The sequence below is a fragment of the Pongo abelii genome, chromosome X (genome assembly GCF_028885655.2).
Source record: "Pongo abelii isolate AG06213 chromosome X, NHGRI_mPonAbe1-v2.0_pri, whole genome shotgun sequence".
NCBI classification, from domain to species: Eukaryota; Metazoa; Chordata; class Mammalia; order Primates; family Hominidae; genus Pongo; species Pongo abelii.
In genome coordinates, this window is record NC_072008.2 from 75378399 (window position 1) to 75400022 (window position 21624).

A 21624-nucleotide genomic window follows, 5' to 3' on the forward strand; every position below is an offset into this window, starting at 1 on the left:
AAATTTAAAATGAATCATAGAGCTACATGTCAGAGATAAAAGTGTAAAACTTCTACAAAAACACGTAGGAAAAAATCTTTGTAAATGTGGGTTGGGCAAAGATTTCTCAGCATGACCAAAACACTACCCACAAAAGAAAAAATTGATAGATTGGACTTCATCAACATTAAAAACTTTGGCTCTTCAAGTGATACCCTTAAGAAAATGAAAAGACAAGCCAGAGACTAGGAGCAAATACTTACAAATCATATACCTGGTAAAGGACTTGTATCCAGAATATATAAAGAACTCTTATAACTCAATAAAAAATTCCATTTTAAAAATGGGAAAATAATTGAACAGACATTTATCCAAATACAATATACAAACAGTCAATAAGCACATGAAAAAATGATCATCACCATTAGCCATCAAGGAAATATAAATCAAAACCACAATGAGCTACTACTCCACACCCACTGGGATGGCTATAACAAAAAAAGAAAAGATGAACAATAGCAAGTGTTGAGAATGTAGAGAAACTGGAATCCTCATACACCGCTAGTGAAAATGTAAAATGGTATGGCCATTTTGGCAAACAGACTGCAGCTCCTCCAAAAGTTAAACATAGAGTTACGTGATGACCCAACAATTCCATTCCTAGGTATATATTCAAGAGAATTAAACACATATGTTCACAAAAACACTTGCACATGAATATTTATAGTAGCATTATTCATGATAGCCAAAAAGTGGAAACAACTCAAATATCTATGAACTGATGAATGGATAAACAAAGTGTGTTATATCCATTCCCTAGAATATTATTCAGCAAAAAAAAAAAAAAAAAGAAAAAGGAATGGAATACTGATAATGCCACAACATGGATGAACCTCAAAAACGTTATGCTCAATGAAATAAGCCAGACACAAGAGGCCATGTATTATGTAATTTCATTTATATGATGTGTCCAGAAAGAAAATCTACAGAGACAGAAAGCGGATCTGTGGTTGCCTGGAGCTAAAGGTGGGAGCAAGAATTGTCTGCAAATGGGCAAGGGGAAAATTTCTAGGTAATGGAAATTTCTAAAACTGGATTGTGGGAGGAAGGACGGAGCAAGATGGCTGAATAGAAGCCTCCACCAATCATCCTCTCTGCAGGAACACCAAATTTAATAACTATCTACACAAAAATTAAGAATAAAAAATCAGACAAATGGGATCTAATTAAACAAAAGAGCTTCTGCACGGCAAAAGAAACTACCATCAGAGTGAACAGGCAACCTACAGAAGGGGAGAAAATTTTTGCACCCTACTCATCTGACAAAGGGCTAATATCCAGAATCTACAATGAACTCAAACAAATTTACAAGAAAAAAACAAACAACCCCATCAAAAAGTGGGAAAAGGATATGAACAGACACTACTCAAAAGAAGACATTTATGCAGCCAACAGACACATGAAAAAATGCTCATCATCACTGGCCATCAGAGAAATGCAAATCGAAACCACAATGAGATACCATCTCACACCAGTTAGAATGGCGATCATTAAAAAGTTAGGAAACAACAGGTGCTGGAGAGGATGTGGAGAAATGGGAACACTTTTACACTGTTGGTGGGACTGTAAACTAGTTCAACCATTGTGGAAGTCAGTGTGGCGATTCCTCAGGGATCTAGAACTAGAAATACCATTTCACCCAGCCATCCCTTTACTGGGTATATACCCAAAGGATTATAAATCATGCTGCTATAAAGACACATGCACACGTATGTTTATTGCGGCGCTGTTCACAATAGCAAAGACTTGGAACCAACCCAAATGTCCTTCAATGACAGACTGGATTAAGAAAATGTGGCACATATACCATGGAATACTATGCAGCCATAAAAAAGGATGCGTTCATGTCCTCTGTAGGGACATGGATGAAGCTGGAAACCATCATTCTCAGCAAACTATTGCAAGGACAAAAAACCAAACACCGCATGTTCTCACTCATAGGTGGGAATTGAACAATGAGAACACATGGACACAGGAAGGGGAAAGTCACACACTGGGGACTGTTGTGGGGTGGAGGGGAGGGGGGAGGGATAGCATTAGGAGATATACCTAATGCTAAATGACGAGTTAATGGGTGCAGCACACTAACATGGCACATGTATACATACGTAACAAACCTGCACGTTGTGCACATGTACCCTAAAACTTAAAGTATAATAATAAAATAAAAAAAAAGAATAAAAAATCAGGTGAGTGATCACAGCACCTGGTTTTAACTTCGTATCACTGAAAGAGCTACTGAAGAGTGTAGGAAAGACAATCTTGAACTGCCAATGCCACCCCTCTCCTATGCCCCAACAGTGGCTGCATGGCATGGCGAATCTGTGTGCTTGGGGAAGGGAGAGCACAGTGATTGTGGGATCTTGCTTGGAACTCAGTGCTGCCCTGTCACAGCGGAAAGTAATACTGGGCAGAACTCAACTGATGCTCATGGAGGGAGTATTTAGACCAGCCCTAGCTAGAGAGCAATTGTCCATCCCAGTAGTTGGAACTTGAGTTCCAACAAGCCTTGCCACTGAGAGCTAAAATGCTCTGGGGTTCTAAATAAATTTGAGAGGCAGTCTAGGCCACAAGGACTGCAACTCCTGGGCAAATCCTTGTGCTGTGCTGGGCTTGGAGCCAGTGCATCTGGGGGACATGCGACCTAGTGAGACACCAGCCAGGGCAGCCAAGGGAGTGATTGCACGACCCTTCCCTCAACCCCAGGCAGTGCAGTTTGCAGCTCCAAAACAGACCCCTTCCTTCCACTAGAGGAGAGGAGACGGAAGCTTAAGGGGGACTTTGTCTTGCATCTTGGATACCAGCTCAGCCACAGTAGGATAGGGCACTTGGCATAGTCCTGAGGGCCCCATTCCAGGCCCTAGTTCCCAGATAACATTTTGAGACACACCCTGGGCTAAAGGGTACCCACTGCCTTGAAGGGAAGGACCCAGTCTTGGCAGGATTCATCACCTGCTGACTAAATAGCACTTTGGCCCTCAATGATCAGCAGCAGTAGCCAGGTAGTACATACTGTGGGCCTTAGGTGAGACTCTGAGACATGCTGGCTTCAGTTGTGACCCAGTACATTCCCAGCTGTGGTGGCTATGAGGAGAGACTTCTTCTGCTTGAGAAAAGCAGAGGGAAGAGTAAAGAGGATTTTGTATTGCAGCTTAAATATCAACTCAGCCACAGTGGGTTAGAGCACCAAGTGGGCTCCTAGGGTCCCCAGTTCTAGGCCTTGGCTCTTGGATGGCATTTCTGTACCTGTCCTGGGCCAGAGAGGAGCCCACTTCTCTGATATATGAGTCCCAGGCCTGGCAGCATTCACCACAAGCTGATCGCAGAGCCCTTGGGCCTGAAGTGAACACTGGCAGTAGCCCGGCAGAACTCCCCACACCACCTGATGGTGGTGGCCACAGGGAGAGACTCTTCTGCGTGTGGAAAGAGGAAAGAGTGGGAAGGACTTTGTCTTGTGGTTTGGATACCAGCTAAGCTGCAGTAGAATAGAGCACTAGGTAGATTTCTACGGTTTCTGACTCTGGGCCCTGGCTCCTGCATGTCATCTCTGGGGCCAGGGGGAAGTCGCTGCCCTGAAGGGAAGGACACAGCCTGGCTGGTTTCACCACCTGCTGATTGTAGAGCCCTAAGGCCTTGAGCAAACATAGGTGGTAGCCAGGTAGTGGTTACAGTAGGCCTTGGGTGAGACCCAGTGCTGTGCTGGCTTCAGGTCTGACCCGCACAGTCCCAGTGGTAGTGGCCAGAAGGGGTGCTCGTATCACCCCTCCTCCAGCCCCAGGCAGCTCAAGACAGTGGAACAGAATAGCAAACCCAGAAATAAATCCATACATCTACAGTGAACTCATTTTTGACAAAGGTGCCAAGAACACACTTTGGGGAAAGGAGAGTCTCTTCAATAAATGGTGCTGGGAAAACTGGATATCCATATGCAGAAGGAGGAAACTTGAGATCCCTGTCTTGCCTTATACAAAGATCAAATCAAAATGGATTAAAGACTTAAATCTAACACCTCAAACTATGAAACTACTACAAGAAAATATTGGGAAAGCTCTCCAGGATATTGGAGTAGGCAAAGATTCCTTGAGCAATATCCTACAAGTATGGGCAACCAAATCAAAAATGGACAAATGGGATCACATCAAGCTAAAAAGCTTCCACACAGCAAAGGAAACAATCAACAAAGTGAAGAGACAACCTACAGAATGAGAGAAAATATTTACATACTACCCCTCTGATAAGGGATTAATAACCAGAATATAAAGAGAGCTCAAACAATTCTATAGGAAAAAAAATCTAATAATCGAGTTTTAAAATAAGGAAAAGATCTGAATAGACATTTCTCAAAAGAAGACATACAAATGGCAAACAGGCATATGAAAAGGTACTTACTATCACTGACCATCAGAGAACTGCAAATCAAAACTACAATGAGATATCATCTCACCCCAGTTAAAGTGGCTTATATCCAAAAGACAGGCAATAATAGCAAGTGCTGGTGAGGATGTGGAGAAAAGGGAACCCTTGCACACTGTTGGTGGAAAAGTAAATTAGTACAACCACTATGGAGAACAGTTCGGAGGTTCCTCAAAATACTAAAAATTGAGTTACCGTATGATCCAGCAATCCCACTACTGGATATATACCCAAAAGAAAGGAAATCAGTATATCAAAGAGGTATCTGTACTCCTATGTTTGTTGCAGCACTGTTTACAATAGCTAAGATTTGCAAGCAACCTAAGTGTCCATCAACAGATGAATACATAAAGAAAATGTGGTACCTATATACAATGGAGTACTATTCAGCCATAAAAAAAATAAGATCCAGTCACTTGCAACAACATGGATGGAACTAGAGTTCAGTATGTTGAGTGAAATAAGCCCAGCACAAAAAAAAAACAAACTTCACATGTTCTCACTTATTTGTGAAAGCTAAAAATTGAAATAATTGAACTGTTGGGGAGAGAAAGAGTAGAGTGATGGTTACCAGAGGAGGGGTGGGGGAAATGTGGAAATGGTTAATAGGTACAAAAAATAGAATGAATAAGATCTGTACTTAATAGCACATCAGGGTGATTATAATCAACAATAATTTAATTGTACATTTTTAAAAACTAAAAGTATAATTGAATTGCTTGTAACACAAAGGATGAATGCTTGAGGTGATGGATACCCCATTTATCCTGATATGATTATCATGCATTATATGCCTGTACCAAAAAATCTCATGTACCCCATAAATATATACACTGCTATGTACCCACAAAAATTAAAAATAAAACATTTTTAAAATTAAAAAACACTGGATTGTAGTGATAGTTGCACAACTCTATAAATTTACTGAATTGTGCACAAGCCATGGGTGAATTTTATGATATGTAAATTATACCTCAAGAAACCTAATTTTAAAACCACTGAATAAACCTGCACAGAAAAGAAAAAGAAATCAGCAGAGGAGGGACTAGAATACAGGTCTTCGATGTTCCTTCTACTCTTCTGAGAAAGGATGCTTCTGAGAAAGGATGGGAATAGCAATAACTTTTTTCAAAAGGTTCATATCATCACAGAGGAAGTAATCATCCCACCATGATTTGAAAATATAAAATAATTCAAAATGCCTGGTGGTACTGCTACTTGGACCTAATCCATAATACACTTGTGTTAGAAAATGTCTACTTTCAACTATTTATATTTCAGAAACCCAGGAAAATTCTGTAGTGTATAACTACAAAATTGTAATATGAATTTATCCTAAAACTCATATCAGAAAGCATTATTGTATATAATTTATAGTACACAAGACAGTTCAGTTCTTTAAAATTAACTGAAAGTTTAATATCACTATTTGACTTACAGTGCGGCTAATGTGGCTCAGAGCATCTTCAAAATAGCCCCAAACTTCTTCCAGGGGACAGAGCTCTACATTCGACGACCCATCTGGCACTGAGAGGTTAACCAAGTTGTGCATACATTTGCTGAAAATCAAAAAGAGAAAACTCATCCCATAAGGAAAGAAATCATTGGCTTCATGGCTAAGATAAGTAAAACCTGGATCTCATCCCAGACCAACAGCTTCAAAACACTTCTGTTCTTCCCTCGGTTTTATCTGGCCTCCAACCTCAGAAGACAGATTTTTGAAGCTGTAAAACAGGTTGACCAATCCTTTCTTTTTTCATGCCTATGGTTGTCTTTCATTCTTTTTTTAGTTTCCTGCACGAAGGAGTTGTGGCCATCTATTATATTTTATGAGCTGGTTAAATTTACAGGCATTTTAAAGCATCTCGGTACTTCCTCAAATGGGCAAGGGAACTGGGGTGTAAAGTGGAATGATTCCACAAGAACTGTCTTTCGTGCCTTAACACAGGAAGACTGTAATGATGTTTTCCAGACAAAGAAAGTCACACAACATCTATTTTTCCCCATATCTGGACACAGAAAACAAAAAAGTCTCCAATAGATAATGTTTTATACAGCACTTATCGGTGCTTAAAGTGCTTAGAAAAATAATGAGACAAACATAGCAAGATGTTAACATTTGTTGAATTTGGGTGCTGCGTGCCTGTAATCCCAGCTACTCATGAAGCTGAGCTGGAGAATCATTTGAGCCCAGGAGTTTGAATCCAGCCTGGGCAACATCACGAGACTCCATCTCTAAAAATAAAACAAATAAATCTGGGTGGTGGATATGTTGGTGTTTGTTATATTAACCCCTGTACTTTTCTGTACATTTGGAATATTATTTAATGATGAAACAAAGAAAGAAAGGTACTTAGTAGTTTTATTATATACACAGATTCACACAAAGAAGCAACTTTCCCCCTTTTTTTTCTCCTTTGGGAAAACCAAGCTCCTCGACTTTGCTAAATAATTATTGGTCTGTAATACAACTCTCAGTATGGAGCTGTTCACAAGAGTGCCCCCAGATCATCCCCATATCATCTTTTAACTTGGGTCAATTAAGAACGATTGGTTACTTATGAGGCATTGACTATAGTTCTTTTGGCTAGCAAAAAGGCTGGATTGTATTTACTAACCTGTATTGTGATACATCAATTGATTCTTCCTTTTTGCAGAGCAATAAAGCCTTTTTCAAGGCCTTGAGAGCAATCAAAGGATAGTGTGCAGGCTTTTCCATTGCTATTACTAGAGGAAGAAAAGGAAAAAGGTTGTGAACATGATCATGTCACCCATCACAGTTTTCATCCCAGGCTACCACTTGCTTTCTCTAATGAAACTGGGCTGAAACAGATGAACAAAAATAAACAACAATGAATTTTATAAACGATAAATCTACAGTCGCTTTTGGAAACAGCTTCTACTTTCTGGGTAGAGTAGCATGGTGGGATTACCAGGTAACATCCTTTTTTCAGCAAACATCAACAGAAAACCTACTGTTTCTATGACCTTGCACACAGTCATACAGGTGAAGCAATAACGTTATGAATGACAGTCAAGGAAGGGCACACTAAGAAGGAAACAGAAAGCAGATCAGTAAAAGGGCACTAATCGAAACAGGTTTGTACTAAAATGTCCTATTTTTATCTGATACTAAAAATAGGAAACACTTGACAAGGGAGTATCAGAGGTAACTAACCCTAAGACTTCCAGATGCATTTAACAGATTTTTAGAATTGGAGTTCCATTATACAAGGAGCAGTGGTCACTGTCACATGTCCATAAAGTATATATCACCTGCTCCATGGCTCTAGGAATTCTGTCTTGGCAAGACCAAGGAAAGGCAAATGTGACTCTTGTGCACTTGGAGCTAACTAATATTTTTATTAACCACACACATGCTCCTGAAGAGGGTGAGAGATAAAAAGGGAAGATAATTAGGCTGTTTCCTGCAGTGTACTCCCAAAAAGGCTCTAAGCCCCCAAACCCACTGAAAGTTCGGCCTGAAATTTGAGAGTGGCAGTTGTGTTAAAAAATATTACCAGTATTTCTCTGTACATTTCAACAAACAGCTAAGATTGCATCACTTTTGATTGTTGAAGCACTGTTATTTCTAGCTAGCCCAGAAAAACTTTCTAAAGTTTGAGCTCCCCCTGTTGTGTAGTTACATAATTAAATTCCACACAGAAAAAATTTGAGCACGTATTAGGAGCAATGAACTTCGCTAGGGTTTGTAAGTACAAATTAAGTAATTATTGTTTATGACCCTAAAGAGATTATAATCTCATAGAGTGAAGAAGATAAATGCACAAATGATCATAACACAAAATAGTCTAAGAATGGCATTAGAGGAGAAACAAAGTGCTATGAGGAAAAATTATTTCCTACCTGGAGGTAAGAAAGAAGAGTAAAGAGAAGAAAAAAAGTCATACGATCTAAATGGGCACCAGCCTTACAAAAGCATAAATATAGTTCTTACTTGCAATTATTTCAAATGTTTTAGTTTCTAAATGAGGCAGCTCCCACACTGATTCCAGGAAGCTTTCCAGTAATGGATCATTCAATTTGGCTCTAACTTCAAACTCGTACAGCAGAAGCAATTTCTCACATGAATCATTTGAGGAGGTCCCTAAGAAAGAGGCAAAAATGCAACATTCTTTGTGATTATATTTTATTATTCTCTTTGGTTGTAATTTCACTAACTGGAGAGGTTTTCCTTCTAAGAAAAATTAATTTTACTTACAATTTGAAGGTCATCTTCACTGCTGTAGACAGATTCTAAATTTTATTTATTTTTGTTTTTTTATTTGATTCTAACATTTTAAAATCTCTAAGCTAACCGCTACTTCCAACATTCTGTAGTGCATTCACTAGAACTACCTATATTTTCTCAAACAATTGCCTCGATGCTTCTAAACAGCCTGAGAAAACCCTGCTGCTATTATTGATTCTAATTCAAATCCAATGTTTACTTGCTTCTTGTGAACTTTCTACTGGGCTGGTGCTCACTCTAATGGCTGAGTTAACCAGAAGATACAGTGCTGTATAAACTAACAGTGACTTTATTTTAAGCAGAATAGAGGAGAGTTTCCAAACTGTTTCATTAGTCGACAGAATTTCTTGGGCATCAGCATAGAAAGAATTTCATGTCAGGTGTCATACACTAAACTATCTGAGACAGTTTTCATTCATCCTTCTTGGTAGATCGAACATTGAAAAATGTTTTGAGGTATGACATATATACAACAAACTGAAAGAAGTGCTCTCACCTTAAACAGCTTGATGAGTTTTTACATGTGTTTAAACCCGTGTAATAACTACCTAGATTGTGATAACAAACACTTCCAACAATACAGAAGGTTCCTTTGTGCTCCTCTCCAGTCAACACCATCCAACCAAGGTAGCAGCTATCTTTGCTTTTCTGCATTTATTTTGTGCCTCTATTTTCATGAGGAATCTTGGTCTGCAGTTTCTTATATTGTCTTTGTCTACTACTGGTATCAGGATAATAGTCTCATAAGATGAACTGGGATGAGTTTGTATAGAGTTGATATTACATCTACTTTAAATGTTAGGTAGAATTCTTCAGTGCAGTTTTCTTTGTTGGAAGATTTTAAACTATGAATTTAATTAATAGGCATAGGAGTATATATTTCTTCTTGAGGGAGCTTTGGTAGTTTGCGACTTTCAAGAAATTTGTACATTTCACCTAAAATTCTAAATTCATGGACATAAAAGTGTTCATAATATTCCCTTATTACCTTTTAAAATGTCTGTAGGATCTCTAGTGAGGTCTCCACATTTATTCCTGATATTGTTAATTTGTGCTTGATTTGCCTGGCTAGAGGTTTATCAATTGTATTGATCTTTTCAAAAGAAAAAAAAACTTTTGGTTTCATTGACTTTATCTACTGTTTTCTGTTTTAAATTTTATTGATTTGTGCTCTTATTTTTATTACTTTTCTTTTGCTTGATTGGGTTTAATTTGCTCATTTTTTCTAGTTTCTTAAGGTGGAGACTTAGATTACTTGAGACCTTTCTTTTTTTTTCTAATAGGAGCATTTAATGCTATACACTTTTGTCTAGATACTGCTTTAGTTGTAGCCTACACATTTTTATATGTTGTGTCTTCACCTTCATTCAATTAAAAAAAATTCCTAATTTCCCTTGTCACTTCTTCTTTGGCCTATTGGATTATTTTAAAGTATGCTGTTTAATTTCCAAATATTGGAAGGTTTTACAGATAGCTTTGTATTATAGATATATAATATAATTCTCTTGTGGTCAGAGAAAATACTTGGATATTTCAATAATTTTATGATTTCAATACTTTTAAATTTTTTGAAGTTTGTTTTGTGGTTCAGAATATGGCTTATGGTGATGAATGTTCCTTGTGAATTTGAAAAAACTGTATTCTGCTGTTGTTGGGTAGAGTGTTCTAAATGTCAATTAGGTCAATTTGGCTGATAGTGTTGCTCATGTCTTCTATATCTTTATTGAGTATTTGTTGACCTATTCTATTGATTACTAAGAAAGGAATATTGAAGTTTCCAAGTAGTTATGGATTTGTCTATTCCTCATTTTAGTTCTAGCAGTTTTTGCTTCAAGTGTTTTGAAGCTCTGCAAAACAAATCCATTTACAATAGCATCAAAAAGAATAAAAACATCAATCTTATTCACAAGATGATATAACCTTGTGAATAAAATCCCTAGGGAATCCAATAAAATGCCATTATAACTAATCAGCAAGTTCATCAAGATCAATATACAAAAATCAATTATTTATTTATTTATTTATTTATTTATTTATTTATTAGAGACAAGGTCTCACTATGTTGCCCAGGCTGGTCTCAAACCCCTGAGCTCAAGTGATACTCCAGCCTTGGCCTCCCAAAGTGAGCCGCCATGCCTGGCCAATTCTGTTTTTATATAGCAGCAATGAGTAAGCTGAAAATAAAATTGAAACAATTCCCTTTATAACAGCATCAAAAAGAACAAAATACTTAGAAATAAAGAACAAGGGCCAGGCACGGTGGCTCACAACTGTAATTCCAGCACTTTGGGAGGCCAAGGCAGGTGGATCACTTGAGGCCAGGAGTTTGAGACCAGTCTGGCCAACATGGCAGAATCCCATCTCTACCAAAAAAAAAAAAAAAAAAAATTAGCCGGGCGTGGTGGCGCATGTGTGTAATTTCAGCTACTCAGGAGGCTGAGGCATGAGAATCACTTGAACCCAGGAGGCAGAGGTTGTAGTGAGCTGAGATCGCACCACTGCACTCCAGTCTGAGTAATAGAGTGAGACTCTGTCTCAAAAAAAAAAAAAAAAAAAAGAAAAGAAAAAAGAAAAAGAAAGAATTAGTGTGTACGTTTATAGTTTTTAGTGTATAAGTTATGTAACTTAGTTTCCATTTTGTTATGTAACTTATAAACTAAAAACTATAACACATCATTGAAATAAACAAGATGGAACAAAATGGAAACATATCCCATGTTCATGGATTTGATGATTTATCATTGTTAAGATGATAACACTCCCCAAAATTATCTATAGATTCAACACAATCCCTATCAGCATCCCAGCTCAGTTATTTTTTTCAGAAACTGACAGTTGATCTTGAAACTCGTATGGAAATTCAAGGGACCCAGAATAACCAAAACAATCTTGAAAACCAAGAATAAAGTTGGAGGACTAACACTTCCTGATTTCAAAGCTTACTAGAAAGCAATGGAGGCTGGGCGCAGTGGCTCATGCCTATAGTCCCAGCACTTTGGGAGGCCGAGGTAGGCAGATCACTTGAGGTCAGGAGTTCAAGACCAGCCTGGCTAACTCGGTGAAACCCTGTCTCTACTAAAAATACAAAAATTAGCCAGGCGTGGTGGTGGCCACCTGTAGTCCCAGCTACTTGGGAGGCTGAGAGGAGAACTGCTTGAACCAAGGAGGCAGAGGTTGCAGTAAGCCGAGATGGCACCATTGCACTCCAGCCTGGGCAACAGAGCAAGACTCACTTTCAACAAAAAAGAAAGGAAAAGAAAAAGAAAATAGAAAGCAATGGTAATCAAGACAGCATGGTACTGACATAAGGAGATATATATATATATAAGTGGAACAGAATTGACAACCCAGAAATAAAACAATGTGTCTGTGGTCATCTGATTTTCCACAAGGGGCAAAGACCATCCAATGGGGGAAAGGATAGTCTTTTAAACAAATAGTTCTGGGACAACTGGATAGCGACATGATAAAGAATGAAGTTAGACCCTGACCTCATAGCATATACAAGAATTAACTCAAAATAGATCAAATATTTAAAGATAAGAGCTAAACTATAAAACTCATGGAAGAAAACAGAGGAGTAAACCATAACTTTTGATTTGGCAATGCATTCTTAGATATGACATCAAAAGCATAAGCAATGAAAGAAAAATAGATAAACTGGACCTCCTCAAAGTTAACGAATTTTGTATTTCAAAGGACATGATCAAGAAAGAGAAAAGACAATTGACAAAGTGGGGCAAAATCAAGGCATATATCTGATCAAAGACATGTGTCTAGAACACATAAATAACTCTTGCTACTCAATAATAAAAGGCAGCCTAATGAAAAATTGGGAAAGGGTGTGAATAGATATTCTCCAAAGAAGATATACAATGGCCAATAACCATCTGAAAAGATGCTCAACACCATTGGTCATCAGGAAAATTAGTCATCAGGAAATGAAAACCATAATGAGATATCACTATACATTCACTAGGATGGCTAGAATAAAAAAGACAGGTAATACAAGTGTTGAGAAGGAGGTGGAGAAACTGGAAGCCTCATACATTGCTGGTGGAAATGTAAAATGATGCAGCTGCTTTGAAAAAACACTCTGGCAGTTCCTCAAATGATTAAACATAGGGTTACCATATGACCTAGCAATTCCACTCCTAGGTATATAAAAAAAAAAGTGAAAATAGGTCCACACAAAAACTTGTGCACAAGTGTTTACAGCAGCATTATTCATAATAGCTAAAAGATGGAAACGATCCAAATGTCCATCAACTGATGAATGGATGAATAAAACATGGTATGCCCAGGCAATGGAATATTATTTGACCATAAAAAGTAATGAAGTACTGACAAGCCACCACATGAATGAACTTTAAAAATATGCTAAGTGAAATAAGGCAGTCACAGAAGTCCATGTATTATATAATTTTATTTAAATGAAGTGTTCAGAATATGCAAAGCTATAGAAACAGAAAGTAGATTAGTGGTTGTTCAGGGCTTGTGGGAGAAGTGCAAGGGTAACTAAAGGGTACGTTGCTTTCCTTTTGAGGTAATAAAATGTTCCAAAATTGATTGTCAGTGGTGGTTGCACATATCTGTGAATACACTAAAGTGTATTGAATTGTACACTTTGATGGGTGAACTGCATGGCATGTGAGTTATATCTCAATAAAATTGTTTGAAAAATTGAATTTATATTGTGTATTCTTTTGGGACCAACTTCTTTCACTCATAATGTCTGTCATATTCATAAATATTTTTGTATGCTATCAGAAGTTCATTCCTTTTATTGCTTTGTAGTATTCCATTGTATGAACATACCACAGTTTATTTAATCTATCATTCTGCTGATGAACAGTAATGTTGTTTCAAATTTTTAGTTCTTATGAATAGAGCTGTCTTGAACATTCTTGTACATACTGTGGTGAACAGATGTACTCATTTCACCTGAGTATGTATCTAAAAGTGAGATTTCACGATCACTGCTGGGATAGAAACATGTTTGGTTTTAGCAGATACTGCCAAACGGTTTTCCAAAGTGGTTGTACCAATTACATTTCCACTAGTGGTGTGCCAGAACTCCAGTTGCTTCCCACCCTCATTAACACTTGATTTTTTTTTAGTCATTTCAGTGAGGGTGTAGCGGCTTCTCAATGTGCATTTTCTTGATGAGTAACGATGCTGAGCATCTTTTCCTTTGCTTATTGACCATTTATACATTTTTTTGGGTGAAATTCCCATTCAATTCTTTTTTTTTTTTTGAGATGGATTTTCACTCTTGTTGCCCAGGCTGGAGTGCAATGGCGTGATCTCAGCTGACCGTGACCTCCGCTTCCCAGGTTCAAGCGATTCTCCTGCCTCAGCCTACCGAGTAGCTGGGATTACTGGTATGTGCCACCACACCCGGCTAATTTTGTATTTTTAGTAGAGATGGGGTTTCTCCATGTTGGTCAAGCTGGTCTCGAACTCTCAACCTCAGGTGATCCACCCGCCTCAGCCTCCCAAAGTGCTGGGATTACAGGCACGAGCCACTGCGCCCGGCCATTCAATTCTTTTGTCCATTTTTTTATTGGGTTATTTGTCTTTTCTTGTTGAGTTGTAAGAATTCTTTATATATTCTGGAAGTTGTCAAGCTTATGTATTGGCATATCTTCTTCCTATCTGTGGCTTGTCTTTTTCTTTTCTCAACGGTATGTTTTGACAGACCAAAGTTCTCACTTGTAATGAAGTCCACTTTATCAATATTTTCTTTTATAGTTGGTAAACTTTTATCTCCACAAAGTCATGAAGATATTCTCCTAGGATTTTTTATTTATTTTATTTCATTGTCTTTTGAGACAAGGTCTCACTTTGTCACCCAGGCTAGAGTGTAGTGGTGCGATCATAGCTCACTGTAACCTCAAATTCCTGGGCTCAAGTGATCTTCTGGCCTCAGCCTCCCAAGTAGCTGTGACCACTATGACCACAGGTGCATGCCACCACACCAGGCTTTTTTTTTTTTTTTTTTTTTTGGTAAAGATAGGGTCTCGCCATGTTGCCTAGGCCGTACTTGAACTTCTGGTCTCAACCAATCCTCTCACCTCAGCCTTTCAAAGTGCTAGGATTATAGTACTGTAAGCCACCACACACAGCCTCAGCTGGGATTTTGATTGGGATTGCTTTGAATCTATAGATCAATTTGGGAAAAGTGATATATCTTAACAATATTGAGTTTTTTAATACATGAACATGGCATATATCTGCGTTTATTTAGACCTTTAAAAATTTCTTTCAGCCATGTTTCAATGTTTTGTGGCTTTCAGTGCAGAGGTCTTATACATCTTTCATTATAGATTACTAGGCATTTGATGGATTTTGATGCTATCAAAAATTGTATTTTAAAGGTCACTTTCCAATAATTTCTTGCTAGTATGCAGAAATATAATTAATTATTTACATATAAACCTGTATCCAACAACCATACCAATTTACTTTTTTTTTTCACAGAGTCTCGTTCTGTCGCCCAGGCTGGAGTGTGGTGGCGTGATCTCAGCCCACTGCAACTTGCACTTCCTGGGTTCAAGCAATTCTTCTGCCTCAGCCTCCTGAGTAGCTGGGACTACAGGCACGTGCCACCATGCCCAGCTAATTTTTGTATTTTTAGTAGAGACGGGGTTTCACCATATTGGCCAGGCTGGTCTTGAACTCCCGACCTCATGATCCACCCGCCTTGGCCTCCCAAAGTGCTGGGATTACAGGTGTGAGCCACGGTGCCCAGCTCAAATTTACTTATTTTTAAAACTTTATTCCAAATCACAGATAAAGAAAACCATATTATATGCATGTCTGTTTGCATATACATAATACATACATATATACACACACACATACATACAGTTGTTATGTTTGTTTTGAAAATGTGAATTTGTTCCAACATGATTGATATATTAGGTAACAATTAATGTAAATTATGTAAATTAAGTACTTGCTTATGTGCAATTTAGTCTATGTGAAATAGTAAGTGAATGCAGAAAGCAGCATCTGGCTGAACCAAGCTGTATAGGAGTATGCATAACACACACATGTGCACAATTCAAACTTCTATCCACTACCTCAGTTCACTGAATGTGTTATGGGCCACACTCATCCACATCTGTTGCTACAACTTTCCATCAGATTTCAGACAACCTCCTCCCACCACTTCACAGTATCTCACAAGCTGCAATCCTTCTGATATTCACTTCCATAAGCAAATGCCAGGTCTTTTTTAAGGTAAAAAGCCATATTTATTGTAGTATTCATGTATTTTTAGTCATTTAACATATATAAAACCATGCTGTCATTTTATTAGGTTCTTATCTTTTTTTTAATATGTCACAGACCAAATTTTTTAGTGTTATACCCCAACCCCATTTTTTCCCATAAGCCCTGTGGTCTTTATTACACAATTTTGGATACTGTAATAATTTCTAGGCACGCATATGCCATGTAACAGCAAAACTGACTAAACATGTAAAGTATTTTCATTATTGCTAATCCATATCCACGTGAAAAAAGTTACCAACTAGAATACAGTATTGTGCATAGTTCTTTTTGTCTTTAGCCTTGCATCTAATCAAAACAGAGTTTTTCAAAGTTACTTAAATCAGCTTCTTTCTTCCTCACCCCCTTCCATGTGGCTATGTAGTTCATTGTCACAGTCTGAATTCCATCTGGGATTCCCTCCACATCCTGATTGATTTATTTTAAAATTGTATCCGGTAAAATCTACTCTTTGTGGCATATAGTTCTATTGGTTGTGAAAAATGCATAGAATTGTGTGTCCACTATCACTGCTCCTTATAGAACGTTCATTACCCTAAAGAGTCTCTCATGTTACCCCTTTATAGGGAACTCCTACTCCTATGTCCAACCTCTGGCAACCACTGATGTGTTTTCTGTTCGTATGGTTTTACCTTTTCCAGGATATCATATAAATGGAATCATAGCCTTTTGGGTCTGTCTTTTTTCACTTAGCAAATGCATTTAGCATTCATTTACTTTTCAGTAGTATTCCATTATAGAGATGTACAGTTTGTTTATCTATTTCAGGTTACATTTGTTGTTGGAATTATGTTGTCAGCTCCTGGAAATGGTAGATTGGCTGGGTCTCTGCAGTGCTTTCAAAGTCATGGTTTAGAAATTGCTCCATTATTCTGAGTCCTTCGGATAGGCAAAACGCCCTTCTAATGCATACACAGGGCAGGGGTTATTAACCCCACTTTCCAGATGAGAAGATTATGGCTGAGAAACTAAATGCTGTTCCTACCCATAGAAACAGCAAATTAATGGAGAGCCAGGACCCTAATCCCACATGTTCTGATTCACAATCCACTACTGGAAAACATGTAGAGGAGAAGAATGGCTATGACTAGAAGGTTGGAAAATAGAACCTATTTCTTAAATAGTTGGTCTGAAGAAGACAGAACTTAACAAATGCTTTGGAAACCGTCTTAAAGCATATAAAGGGTTTACAACTGAAGTTAAAAAAGAACAGATCGTCTTTAAGAGGCAGCATGGAGAGAGTGATCAATTAGACCTAAGATGTGAAATGGGTTACTAGGAGGCCTGGAATTATTCCAGTATAATATTGAGTGGAAGTGGTGATAGTGTATATCCATGTTTCATTCCCTGACATCAGTGAGAAAGTGTTCATATTTTACCATTAAATACAAAATAAGGAGTAGTTTGTTTTCAAGTAATGTTTATCAGATTGAGGAAGTGACTTTCTATTCCTAGTTTGTTGAGTGTTCTCCTCATGAATGGGTATGGCATTTTTTTCAAATGCTTTTTCTGCATCTATTGAGATTATTATATTTTCCTCTTTTGTTAATGTGCACTCATTTTTGAATGTTGAATTCCTGGGATAAGCAATATTGGTCATGATGCAGTATCCTTTTTATATATTGCTGGATTCAATTTTCTAAAACGTGTTTAGGATCTTCGCATCTATCATTTAAGATACTGGCCTGAGGCTAGGTGTGGTGGTTCACGCCTGTAATCCCAGCACTTTGGGAGGCCGAGGTGGGCGGATCACCTGAGGTCAGGAGTTCAAGACCAGCTTTGCCAACAGGGTGAAACCCCATCTTTACTAAAAATACAAAAATTAGCCGGGCGTGGTGGTGCATGCCTGTAGTCCCAGCTACTTCAGAGGCTGAGGCTGGAGAATCGCTGGAACCTGGGAGGCAAAGGTTGCAGTGAGCTGAGATCGTGCCACTGCGCTCCAGCCTGAGCGACAGAGACTTTGTCTCAAAAAAACAAAAACAAAAACAAACAAACAAAAAAGACACTGACACTGACTTGTATTTTTCTTTTTAGTTTTTGGAATCAGAGTCATGCTGGCCTCATAAAATCAATGTATTACTTTCTTCTCTATTTTCCATAAGAGATATTTGTATGAGATTGATATTATTTCTTTCTTATATATTTAGAATAATGTACTGGTAAAGCCATTTCCTTTGTGAGAAGGTATTTAAGGTTGCATTTCTTTAGTAGGTTTAGGACTATTTAAAATAGTCTAAATAGGACTACTCAGATTATTTTTGGGGGCAAAATTTTGTACTTGATCTTAGCCAAAAAGCTGAGAAGTAATGGGGGGTGGGAAAGTAATTTTGGTAGCTGTACTTTTCAAGGAATTTGTCCATTTTGTCCAAACTGTCAAATTTATTGGCATAAAGTTGTTCACAATATCCTTTTTATTGTGATTTTAATGTCTGAAGGATTTGTACTAATGCCCACTTTTGAATTACTGATATTGGTAATTTGTGTTCTTTCTTGATCCATCTTGCAAGACTTTTAGCAATTGTATTAATCTTTCCAAAGAAGCAACCTATAGCTTTGTTGATTTTCTGTGTTGTTGTTGTTGTTGTTGTTGTTGTTGTTTTGAGACAGAGTCTTGCTCTGTCGCCCAGGCTGGATTGTAGTGGTATGATCTTGGCTCACTGTAACCTCCACCTTCCAAGTTCAAGCGATTCTCGTGCCTCAGCCTCCCCAGTAGCTGTGATTACAGGCATGTGCCACCATGCCTGGCTAATTTTTGTATTTTTAGTAGAGATGGGGTTTCACCATGTTGGCCAGGCTGGTCTCAAACTCCTGACCTCAGGTGATTTGCCCGCCTTGGCCTCCCAAAGTGCTGGGATGACAGGCATGAGCCACTGTGCCCAGCCTGATTTTCTGTGTTGTATGTTGTTTTTCATTTCTTTGTTTTCTGCTCTTATCTTTGTTACATTCTTCCTTTTACTATCTTTAATTTGCTGTTCTTTCCCTAGATTCGAGTTGGAAGCTTAGATCATCAATTTTCAACCCTTAATCTTTTCTAATATATGCATTTAAAGCTATGTCTTTTCCTTTATTTTAGTTGTATCTAACAAGTTTTGATGTCATATTTCATTTTTGTTAAGTTCAATCTATTCCATCGTTTTCATTTTGATTTTTTCTTTGACTGATGGGTTATTTAGAAATGTTTCTTTTAGATTTCCAACAGTGGGGGTTTCCTAATCATCTTTCTGTTGTTGCTTTCTCATTTAATTATACTTTGTTTGGATAACATACCTTGTATGATTTCTATTCTTTGAAACTTGTTGAGACTTGCTTTTTGGCCCAGCATATGATCTATTTTGGTATATGTTACAAGTGTACTTGAAAAGAATGTGTATTGTGATATATATATATATATATATATATACACACATATATATATATATACACACATATATATATATACACATATATATATATACACATATATATATATAATCAGTTAGGGGTGGACTGAAGTTTAAAGCTTGGGAAATCTTGTGAAAATAAGTAATGAATGTGTAGGTGAGGTATAGTACACAACTTATTCTGATCAGGAGACATTGTGCTAAGATAACTGTACAAGAAAATGTCTAAAACACCAAAAGCAATGGCAACAAAAGCCAAAATTGACAAATGGGATCTAATTAAACTAAAGAGCTTCTGCACAGCAAACGAAACTACCATCTAACAGGCAACCTACAGAATGGGAGAAAATTTTTGCAATCTACTCATCTGACAAAGGGCTAATATCCAGAATCTACAAAGAACTCAAACAAATTTACAAGAAAATAACAAACAACCCCATAAAAAAAGTGGGCAAAGGATATGAACAGACACTTCTCAAAAGAAGACATTTATGCAGCCAACAGACACATTAAAAAATGCTCATCATCACTGGTCATCAAAGAAATGCAAATGAAAACCACAATGAGATACCATCTCACTCCAGTTAGAACGGCAGTCATTAAAAAGTCAGGAAACAACACGTGCTGGAGAGGATGTGGAGAAATAGGAACACTTTGACACTGTTGGTGGGACTGTAAACTAGTTCAACCATTGGTGGAAGTCAGTGTGGCGATTCCTCAGGGATCTTGAACTAGAAATACCATTTGACCCAGCCATCCCATTACTGGGTATATACCCAAAGGATTATAAATCATGCTGCTATAAAGACACATGCACACTTATGTTTATTGTGGCACTATTCACAATAGCAAAGACTTGGAACCAACCCAAATGTCCAACAATGATAGACTGGATTAAGTAAATGTGGCACATATACACCATGGAATACTATGCAGCCATAAAAAATGATGAGTTCATGTCCTTTGTAGGGACATGGATGAAGCTGGAGACCACCATTCTCAGCAAACTATCTTAAGGACAAAAAACCAAGCACAGCATGTTCTCACTCATAGATGGGAATTGAACAATGAGAACACATGGACACAGGAGGGGGAACATCACACACCAGGGCCTGTTGTGGGGTGGGGGGAGGGGGGAGGGATAACATTAGGAGATATACCTAATGTTAAATGATGAGTTGATGGGTGCAGCACACCAACATGGCACATGTATACATATGTAACTAACCTGCACATTGTGCACATGTACCCTAAAACTTAAAGTATAATAAAAATAAATAAATAAATAAATAAAATTTCCAGATTCACATTTGTCCTTTCTAAAAGCAAACCATAATAAGACATATGTTGGGAACAGGGAGATTGGACTGACATTCCTAATTAGATCAGGCACGTGGGAGAAGGAATAGTATATATCACCATAAGTATCTGGGAACCATAACAAACCTGTCTCCTCAACCTGGAACCCCTACTATATTTCTTCAGTGACTCCATAGCCCTGTATCAAAGTCTCTACTCACTGCCATTAAGGCTTTGGATTGCATCATTAAGGTAAGCTTATGCTGACTATGAGGCATGATTTAAATGGAATGCTGCCAAAAGTGAAGACTTCCTAGGATCAATTTTTATCAGAGGTACTTGGGTATCTCCAGCTAATTGTCTAATTTCCTTCCAGGAAATAATCCTAAACTCAGGTTCTCCTATTTCTGTGGCCTAAGTTCTGGCTCAAAATGTACACTAGAAAATCTACTCAAGTTTTGCCATTCTGTTTAATGTGCCTGAGGATCAGCTCCAGTTGCCTTTTCTCTTGGCTGATCTCAAAACTTTCATCTCTGAGAATTTCTTATCCATGAGAACTAATCTCTGAGACAAAAGTAATGTATGACTGGTTGCTGTATTAAGCCAATGAAGGAACCAAGCAAAGACTGCCTGCAAAGGAATAAGCATTCAATCCTAGTTTTGATGTGTACAATGGAAAAGACAAAAAGTATTTCTATTTCTAGCATACATCTTGTTAAATGGCAGCTTTTATCTACTGTATTTGGATAAATTAGAATGACCTTTCCAGTTATGGGTTGAGGAGACCCTAATATATAAATATGTAATATATAATACATAAAAACATAGATAATCATCTGCCCTGCCAGCTGAACTGCATTTCTGCTGGCAGAACATCCATGCTGGGCTTTGTTCTAAAGCTCTCAGGAGGTTTGCCTTGTTTGTCATAACCACTAATACTTT

General features: G+C 37.8%; 1 protein-coding gene across 1 annotated transcript in view; it reads right to left on the minus strand.

Annotated features, from left to right (window-relative positions):
- Positions 1-21624, minus strand: part of TEX11 (testis expressed 11) — a 377626-nt gene that overhangs the window by 17292 nt on the left and 338710 nt on the right. The window contains exons 26-28 of the mRNA XM_024240693.3: positions 8411-8560; positions 7071-7179; positions 5891-6011 (exon numbers count right to left, since the gene is read on the minus strand). Coding sequence (XP_024096461.1) covers positions 5891-6011; positions 7071-7179; positions 8411-8560 — 380 coding nt within the window. The remainder of the gene's footprint in view (positions 1-5890; positions 6012-7070; positions 7180-8410; positions 8561-21624) is intronic.